General features: G+C 36.6%; 1 protein-coding gene across 1 annotated transcript; it reads left to right on the top strand.

Annotated features, from left to right (window-relative positions):
* The first annotated feature begins 646 nt into the window (after window positions 1-646).
* casp7 (caspase 7, apoptosis-related cysteine peptidase) lies at window positions 647-8807 on the top strand. The gene is made up of 7 exons (XM_023949622.2): window positions 647-803; window positions 1127-1248; window positions 3926-4077; window positions 4163-4291; window positions 4469-4644; window positions 6534-6672; window positions 6796-8807. Exons 2-7 carry the CDS (start codon window positions 1127-1129, stop codon window positions 7020-7022), a joined length of 945 nt encoding a protein of 314 aa, XP_023805390.1. The 5' UTR covers window positions 647-803; the 3' UTR covers window positions 7023-8807.
* Window positions 8808-10537: the final 1730 nt, after the last annotated feature.

Genomic DNA, 10537 nt, shown 5'->3' with positions numbered 1-10537 from the left:
CACAATTCTGCAAAATTATAATTACTTTTCACAAGGACGTGGTTTCATTAAAAAAACTATTTTAAAGGGATCAAACTACTTTTTCTTAATATAAAAAAGGAAACCTCTAAATTACAATTTATTCCAACTCTTTGACTTAGGTTAAATAATTCTAACACTGATTAGTCTGAGCTCTGATGATTATTTTTTATATACATATTTTTTTATTAAAATATCACTTATACATTTTAAAAATATGATTATGAAATCTAAATCAATAAAAAAAGTTAAATGTTAAATTAAAGGAAAATATAAATGTTTTGGCTTTGAATGAGATTGAATCAACTTTATTGATAAAGCACTTTTTATACAAAGTTGCATCTCAAAGAACCCATCAAAAAACAAAGCCATATGCACAAAAACTGTAAAAGCGTTAAAACTAAATTGACTTAAAGAAAACAAATAATGAAGGCAGTGATGCAATATTTTGATTTTATTTATTCACTTTATCGAGAAAAACACAGTTGCAAAGAAGCAAAATTGCACGAATCTGTAAAAACAGAACTGACCGTAGTTTCATATTTATAATTATTTTATTTACCAATAATTTAATGTAAATGTACCAATAGATTAAAAAAAATGAAGTTTTTTTTTTTTTTGACCGGAGTCACGTTGACCGGTGACGTAGTTACGCACGAGACATTCTTTAACAAGTTTCACTTTTGCCAGGCTCAAGAAACTGCTTTTGGCGAACCTTTGGAGGAGGAAAAACTCCTAAATTCAAGAGTAGAGCAACAAATAAGTTGACACACGAAAGACCAAACGTAAGTAAAGATAATTCTGTATTTTTTCTCATTCAGGTTGGATAAAAAGCGGTCAAATGTAGCAGTTATAATTTAGTTATTTAGCTAGCTAACGCTCAAACGCGCTAAAACAGCAAAAAGATCAATAAAAAAAAACTTTATTGAAAAATATGTAAACATCTATTATACTATAACCAGTTTTTGTTCATAGTTGTCTGTTTTTCAATTGTCTTTTAAGATGAACACGGAAGTAGTAGGTAGTCCAGAATATAAGAGCCTGTACTTGGATTCCCAACAGTTACTCCTCGATGTCAGTGATTTATGAAATACTTTGTTTACTGCAGATGGCAGAGGATCATGCTGAGTCACGTGACCTTACAGCTGGAGATGGAGATGATAGTCTGACAATGGGGGACACGACAGACGCCAAACCTGACCGCTCAGGGAGATTTCTTCTGTTTGGGAGGTAACTTCCGCCTATACATTTCATGTTTTCGTTTTAAAGAAAACTAAAACAGGCAAAATCTCTATACATTTATTTTGATCTATCTTTAGAGATATTTATTTAGTTAGGTACGTATTACTTAACAAGCCACCTGCAATATAAAGTGCATTCTTCCTCTAATCAAAATGACTTTTGTACTTTTCGTTGTAAGTTTCTTTTCTTTTCCTGGAGCTCACCTTGCTGGTTAGACATGCCTCCTTCATCCCCATAAAGATCAGAATCTCATAGTTAATAAAAGGAACACACTAATGTTTTATTTCGTACATTTAGTGTAAAGAAATCTAATTGGATCCTTTCGTTAAGTCTTTGTGGACGAATTAAGCATGCGTGAATAATAAAATAAATAAATAAAAATCCTAAGTTTTTTACGCTCTCTGAAGTATTGAAAAGAATTTGGGAATGATTTTAAAGTCAGTTAGCTCAAGAAAATAATAATATATATATATGTATGTATGTATGTATGTATGTATGTATGTATGTATGTATGTATGTATGTATGTATGTATGTATGTATGTATATGTATGTTACTGTATTGATTTAAATAATTAGACCTTATAATAATGGATTTTAGGCATTTTTATAATATATTTTAGGAAGCATTTTAAATATTTCTCTATATATCTATATTTATATTGATATATATGTAGGTACCGGACAGCTAAATTTCTCCTGATGGAGGTAAATAAAGTATTATCTAAGTCTTAATTAATTTTTTTATTTTATTTAATTATGTGTATACATTTTAGTAATTTCTCAGAGCTAAATTTGAATCTTACTTGTAGGTATAAATTTCTTGGCTGCCTGTTGGATACATTCTCCCTCACAAGGTGGCACTCTGGATCTTTTTATTGGAATATTTATCAACCTGGACACCTAAAATAAAAAAAAATAAAAACTATGGGACCTTCAAGAAGACTAAAATAAATGCGTGTATTATGAAACTATACACCAAAATGGTTGTGTTGAAAAGTGTAGATCTGTCCTTAAAACTTGTTTTTGAGGTTTCAAATAAAGACTGGAAGGTGATTTCATAGAAACAGTTTTAATTTTAAATAGTAAACTAAAATTATAGACTGAAAGAACAAAGATTTGAACTGCAGGTTTGTAATTAGAAAAGGTGAAAACAGTTTTACGGCAAAGAGCAGAAAACAGATCTTTAACTGAACAACTAAAATGAAAACAAGGAAACAAATGTAAAATCCTTATTCCCTGCATTTTTTGTTGTTTAAACCTGTAAATTAAGGTATACAATTCTGCCCTAAACAACATTGTGTCCACAGTGTTTGCAGTCATATTGGAATCTTTGGTCATCAACTTTTACCCTTTTAAATATCATTTTAAAGCTTTATTCTGTGTTTTTTTCGCCAGAAAAAACATTATCTTAATTTATACTGACCCAAAATGTGGACAAATATATAACTTAAGGTATCATGATTGAGCCGTTTTTGATGCTGTGGTATGGCATGACTTTAGAAGAGGATCTAAAAGTGAATTCAAGTCCAGATGATTGGCTTATCAGAGAATTCTTTGACTTTTTTTAGCTGCAGATTTTGTCCCAGCTGACCCCAGCAGTGAGTGAGGCAGTGTGAATAGGCCTTTAGAAAGCACTGGTGTGGTGGTGAGGCTGCTGACTCAGGGGCCTCGCAGCGCGTCGCCCCTGTCCTCAGCAGCCTCCCGCTCGCTCAGTCAGGTCTTCGTCAAGTGCGGAGAGGATGCCACCCTCCTAACCTTACAAGCTTCAGTTGAACTACCCGCTGAAGAGAATCCTGCGCTTTGTTTTGTTTTTCCGTGGCATAGAAAAAAAAAAAAATCCAAAGCGAAGGCATTTCCGATGCAGAGCGGAGTAGCGCTTGATAATCAACCCAGGTAAGATAGAAAGCGCCGCCTCCTGATCTTCTTGACTACTTTCCGTCACCGCATAACAACGCTGGTGCTCTTAGCTTGCTATTGTTTAGCACAGGTGGCTGGAGGGGAGGGGGCTTATGCATCACATGTTTATTGCAATATGGCTGGACCGTCCATGAGAGTGTTACAGTCAATTGTTGTGTATTGTACTGATGCTCGAGTGTCCTGATGACTGGGCTCTTCTGGAACAAGCCAGGATTTTTTAGAGCCTCTAACGGGCCACCATTGGCTCAGTGATCTGGATGAGTCTTGCAGAGAATGGAAAGATGGCAGGTCTGTGAGAAAGCCTACGGCTAGAGGCTTTCGTCTCACTCAGTCTACGTTAATGCGGTTATGATTTTTGATATTTGTTAAACACGTTCTAGTTTCTTCCTGAACCCAACAGTGGATTACAGCGACCAAATCTGGCAATCGAACATGTACGTTTGCTTTAGTTGGATAGTAAGTAGCTGCACTTTTCGTTTCGCTGGTGGTCTGAACTCTTTGGGTTTAAACAAGAAGGCTTTTAATTTGAAAAATGTAAAATGAGTCGGATAGTTTCTAGATAATTTCCACTTGAAAGATTTTATAAAATCTGGTAAGAACTGACATTAAGTTTCCTTTCCTTTGTGTTTTTTTTTCTCCGAAATTTAAAGGGGTGAGATTTTATTTTGAAATTCCCAATTTTTAAGAGCAATCTGAGCCAAAAACTGCACAATATTGAACTGACTTTCCTTGTATTTTTCTTGTTAGTAAGAAGAATAAGGATGGCCAGAAGCCGGAGAAGGACTACTCTTCTGAAAGCCACCCCAGAATTGTTTCATCAACATTCCAGTATAAAATGAGCCACCAGCGAGTGGGGAAGTGCATCATCATCAACAACAAAAACTTTGATGACAACACAGGTACGTCAGGCCTCAATGGTTGAAAGTCAAATGATTGTTTTTCTATTTTATTTTTTAATTAAGTAGATATAAATTGTCTTGGCAGGGATGAATGTACGCAACGGCACTGACCGAGACGCAGGTGAGCTGTACAAGTGTTTTAAGAGCCTGGGCTTTGACGTTTCCATCTATAATGATCAAACCTGTGACAAGATGGAGCACCTTCTAAAAGAGGGTGAGTAGAGCCTAAAACACACCTCAACGCTGTCTAAAATGGTATTCATGTCAAAAACATGGACAGGATTTTTTGTGGAAGATGTGTAACGACTTATTTAGAGATTTGTAAACTCTTGACCTCCGGTGAGAAATCTAATTTTCCGAATTTGACCTGAGATTTGATTTGATTTTTCAGCCTCACAAGAAGACCACAGCGACAGCTCGTGTTTTGCCTGCATTCTGCTGAGCCACGGCGAAGAGGGCATGATCTATGGCACCGATGGCGCCATACCCATAAAGACCATGACCTCGCTGTTCAGAGGGGATAAGTGCAAAAGTCTGGTCGGGAAGCCAAAGCTCTTCTTCATACAGGTACACGGCGTTCCTGATTTAATACTTTTGTGTTGAAGCTGCCACACTTGACGAGCAGTTTTAGTGTAAAAATTTAATGCTTTTTAGCTGTAATGTATGAATACGTTTTTTTTTTTTTTTTAACTCATGGATTAGGGATGGTCAAGATCTGATCACGTAGTTTCATACTTGATCAAATTAAAACGTATTCCTATTATTTTGATCAGCGCTTTATATTTCAAGTTTTTACTACACACAAATACAAATACAAAGGCTCAAAAATTCTTTTAGTAAACATTTAAAACAGACAGCAAGTGTCTCTATCGGTTTGTCTTAACTCAAACAAATAACAACACAGGCATTTAAAAGAAAATATATATATGTCAAATCCTTTCAATGAGAATTAAACAGAGATAGCAGTGAGATAGCTGCCAAGGGACCGTCTACAAAGTGCAAGCTCCGAAAAAGAATCAATGATGTCTCCAAAACGAACCCAACAAATAAATGGTTCCGTTGATGTGAGCTAGTCATGAATACTTCTCATCATATTCATTCTAAGATTATCATTTTTAAGAATTTGTAATGGAGATATGAATTGGTGCTGTCATGCAATTATTATTTTTTCAGAAAAATTAATCGATAAAGTTAATCCCTTTTTAATCATCATAATTGCTTTGAAAAAGCCTTATTTTGAGGTATTTTGATTTAAATTTGTGACATTGTGTGTCAAAGATCAAAAGACAACTAAATATAGTTTTGGCTTTATGAAGTTTTCTTGTTCTAACAGATTTGAACCTTTACTTTTACACCAACAAGGGGAATTTCTTTTCAACAAAACAAGATCAGAGCATCCGGTCCACAGTAATTTAACACATAAAAACAATATGAAAGTTTCTGTCAGCAATTGAAAAATTTATGATCTCAACTGTCTTATAATTAGCATTTTATACATGTTGACATACCTTATTGCACGGTTTACCGTCCAATACGATCAACTTTCCACATACCTCATTAATTTAAGATAACAAACACCTTATATAATACATAGTTCTGTTAGGAGCTACCAGGTTGCATATTGACGATGTGACAGCGGCGACGCAGCGAGGGCACGTATCAAGACGTGCACTGAGAGCGATGTAAGGCGTGTTTTTAGCTGAGTTCAAATAAAACCTTCATGCAAGATGAAGATCTGAAGATCCTAAAGCTGCAGTCATCAAACTTTCTCACATGACTGTCACCTATTTTACTAGTTATTAGTTAACTATTTGTTGTAGTTGATAATTGCACTATTTATTTGTTCAAACTACTTTACAGAAGTGTACATCTTACACTGTTAAATGATAAAAAGATTAATAAATAAAATTAGAGGACAACGTGGATTTGTCTACTAAATAGACAGTGGCTCAGGTGGTTGAGCGGGTCGTCCAATGACCGAAGGGTTGGCGGTTCGATCCCCGCTCCCACCAGCCAAAATGTTGTTGTGTCCTTAGGCAAGACACTTCACCCTCCTTGCCTCCAGTGTGGCTCCACTGGTGTGTGAATGTGCATGAATGGTCCCGGTGATGGTCAGAGGGGCCGTAGGCGCGAAATGGCAGCCACGCCTCTGTCAGTCTGCCCCAGGGCAGCTGAGGCTACAACAGTAGCTTACCATCACCAAGTATGAATGAGGAGTGAATGAATAATGGACACACTGTAAGCGCTTTGGGTGTCTTGAAAAGCGCAGATAAATCTAATCCATTATTATTATTATTATTATTATTATTATTATATCTTCTTTTCTTTTGTCTTACAAAAGTATCGGATCAAGACTTATAGGGTTAAATGAAACCCGATGGGGACGTCCCTGTCATGAAAACTGTATGAAGAACAGCTGTTTTTCCCGTTAAGTGAGTGTTTGTTTCCCTCTCCAGGCTTGTAGAGGCTCAGAATTCGATGAAGGCGTCCAGACAGATTCTGGTCCTCCAAACGACACCATTGAGACCGACGCCAATCCCAGTCACAAGATCCCCGTGGAGGCGGACTTCCTCTTTGCATACTCCACGGTGCCAGGTTGGTTTGATCTTTTTGTGCTCCATCTGGCTGTCGTTGTCTGAAAGTCACGTTGGGGGGGGGGGGGGGGGGGGGGCGCGCTGCAGTTGAACTCATGGACTGTCACTCATGCTGCTTCCGTAGGATACTACTCCTGGAGGAACCCCGGCCGCGGGTCCTGGTTTGTCCAGGCACTCTGCAATGTCCTCAACGAGTTCGGGAAGCAGCTGGAGATCATGCAGATCCTGACCCGGGTCAACTACATGGTGGCCAACAACTTTGAGTCATGGTCCGAGGACCCCCGCTACAGCGAGAAGAAGCAGATCCCCTGCGTGGTCTCCATGCTGACCAAAGAACTGTATTTCAATTGACCGTCCACCTGTACTGCATGGCGCACTCCCACTGACTGGCTGACAAGACTGACCGTTTCAGGGGCGGACTCTTTAATTGAAATATTCAGGGATAATGGGCCCAAAAACAAGCCCTCTGTGAGAAAATACGGTGGCGTTTGTTCATCCAAGGTGAAAGCTTTCCTTCAGGTTCCTCTTCAGACCAATGGCGTCACAATCGGTCCGATCTCTGTCGACGGGTGAAATATCCATGTTGTTCTGCCAGCCCATAAGATCCGCTGCCAGGTCTTGTGGCTTTGGGGGAATCATATCTGAGTATGCGTCATCTCCGTTTCATTCTTTTAACAGTTCTGTTCAATAAGACGTGACATTGTAGGCAAGCAAAATGCAACAAAAATCCCTAATTACAGGAAAATCACCGGAAGTTCAGTTGACATTAAAATGTTTTTGCGATTTGGGCTTCATCTCTGATGAGGAAAACCTCATTTCCTTCCAGAAAACTTTATTTTAGCTTTGATTATGTCAGTGGAGGGTTTGTCATCACACCAATTAAGATATTTTTCACTTCTGCTGCATAAGAAGTTGAAAAACTATAAAATGACTGTTGGCATTTAGCACAAAAGCAGGCGCTAAAACATTCAATTTCTTATTTTTAAATGAAATCTTTACAAACTGAAGTTATGGGAAATTACCTAATTGTTTAGAATGAAATTTGTGAACTTTGTGGGATTTCATATATGCCCAAATACAGCCCCCCCCCCCCCCCCCCCCAAAAAAAAAAAAAGTTCAATGCATTCATTTTATTTTGATAGAGCTAAAGAACAGGAAGTGCTACGATGAAACATACATCTCAAGTGTTCGTTCTTGTATCATAGACCGCAGAAATAGAAAGCCCAGCTGAGACCAAAAGCACAATTGCAGCATCATTTTGCCGTATATTAGTGTTGTAGTTTGTCTTTAGTGTACACTGCAGGTACAAACCAACAAAGCGCTCCAATTCGGAATTATTTAAAAGCCAAAGATACTAAAATAATGCTTTACATATTTAAGCACTTTGTGCACTTTGCTTAACTTAACACAAGTTTTAGGCTAAAGTTTTATCGATTTTTCTCATTTTTGAGCACTTTGGTTTACTTTTTCGCTGTAGGAAACTATGATAAACGACAAGTTTTAGGCTAGAATTGTATTGTATCTAATTGATAGTTAACATTTAAAAACAAAAGTTTAAGATTCTGCAGTTTTATTGTCCCAGTGTGTCAACCACAGAGGCAGCTATTACTGGCAGTGACAAGTCTGAACTTACCAAATCCATACTCCTCCTGCGATGTAGCTATTCTAAAAACAAAAACAAAAAATGCACGTATCAGTAGCCTGTTGGGGTATATCTTTAGTTTTTGTTTGCTTTCCACTTTTGACTGCTTTTATGTTTTTAGCAAGTAGTTTTAAACCATAATTTTGGTCATTTTTAATGAATAATTGCGCGACGAGCCGATTCTTGTCCAGTGCAGCCCCCTGAATTGTCTGGACACCAGAAGACGTTAGGGCTGACCTGAGCTTAAAAAAAAAAAGTTTGATTAACTTGTTTGGAATGGAATTGAAAGAGGAAATTAATTATTTTTTGTTGCAAAATTTTGAATGCTTTCTGCTGTTTCATGCTGTTGTCCTCAGGAATAAAAAAATGAATTAAGTCAATTAAAAAATGATGACTTTGACAGGAAAGCTTAAACTGGCCCAGTTTGTAAACTTTGGAACAAAAGTATGCTTATGTGAGCATTTCTTGTAATAAAAATACATTTATTACACAAAGGAATTGTTTCTTAAATCTTATTAAGTTGGAATATACAAAAAAACATTTCTATTTGGAAAGTTACCAAAATTGTTAAAATACAAATAAAAATATTGCAGTCGTTTTTTTTTTTATTTCCACTTGTTACAGATAAAAAAACTGTTGTTTTAAACAAATTAATTAGATCTACAAACCCTTTATTTATTTATTTATTTTTTTCATGAACCAAAGAGCAACAATGTGGTTCCAGAAGTTTTTGTTCGCTGTACTGGCTTTGTTAGTGTGTTGTTGTTGTTGTTGTTATTGATTGATTGCTGTACGAAACAAAAACTTGCACCACAACATTGCACTCATGATAACTGGGAAAGCCTCTTGGACCTGGAAATAACTGCAGATTTTACATAAAACTTCTCAGCTGCTTATCGTTCAAATCGTCAAGAATTTCATGCAGCCTGAACGTTTACTGTTCAAGACTGGAAAACAAATATTTTTCTGGGAAATTCTAGGTTTGAGAAAAAAAATCTGGTTTGCAGTAATTATAGATTTTTTTTTTCCGGTTTGATGACAAGGAAATGGATATTTTGTTTCTGACACACAATGAAGACCATGAGCGGTAAATGGTGAAGTCTAACCGTAACAACAAACCACTCATGGAATGCACCTTTAAAAACAAAAGAGAGGAAAAACAAATCATAATCTTTCGTACCTTTGGTAGCCATGAATGCACTATGACCTGCTTTAATAATACAAAAAGCCTATTCATGTTTGTGTCTATTTATGTCTGAGACTGTTTGTTTCGCTCTCACTATCATCTTTAAAGTGCAACAAATCTGTTTCAAACAAATCTCATTACTGGATTTTGACCAGTTCTTGTCTGCCAGTTTGGATGCACCTATAAACATTTTTGCGCTATTAATATAGTTTTAGAAAAAAAGATTTGTAACATACAGTCAAGTCCGATCGACTTTTGATCTACTTATATCCAAAGGTCTTTTGACTGTGATTATGCCCTTTTTTGCCAAAAGCATTAAAAAAAAAAACGTGGATAGTTTTCTAGGATATAGTTTCTGCAGAGCAGCAGTAATTTGTTAGAAATTCACCTCTTAGTTGTGGATTGGACCATTAGTGCAAATCAACCGGAAATCAACCCCGCCCCCCTTCCCCTCTCTGTTGCTGTTAGCTCTCATTTAAATGCTTTCCTGCCAGCCTGTAGGCCCTCACACTCCCCAACCTAACATGACAAGCTGTATGAATTACACCTTTACAGAAATTAGGGTTGTATAAATTTATCTTTTTAATCAATACAAACTAAAGTCAAACATATAAACTCATATTTTCCAAATTGACCAAAGCAAAATAAAAATAAAAATTCCTCTTATTCTTTTCAATCTCTTTCGGCTCTTTAATCCCTCTTACAGTGTTCAAACAGGAATTCCAAAGTCCAAAAAACATAAATCCACAAGGAAATGAGAGTCCAAAAAAAAAAAAAAAATGGAATGATCTCACCAAAATGAGTTTGCTTGGAGTTTCCCCCTTAATCCGGTTTTCTTGGGTGGGTAGGTCATTTTTTTTTACTTCCTCGTAGCCCTGCCCAGTCTTTTTTCCATTTTTCTTCCTCTCACCGCTGTCGACGCCCCAAACTTTTCTCTTTTTCTTCCCTTGCTGGTGACTCCACCCACTGTCTCCAGAATTCACATAATCCAATTTAGAATTATAAACAACATAAATACAAACAGAGAAACAGTTTCTA

Source organism: Oryzias latipes, chromosome 19 (genome assembly GCF_053564925.1).
Source record: "Oryzias latipes strain Hd-rR chromosome 19, Olatipes_Hd-rR_3.1".
Taxonomy (NCBI): domain Eukaryota; kingdom Metazoa; phylum Chordata; class Actinopteri; order Beloniformes; family Adrianichthyidae; genus Oryzias; species Oryzias latipes.
This window is presented reverse-complemented; position numbering and strand designations above follow the sequence as displayed.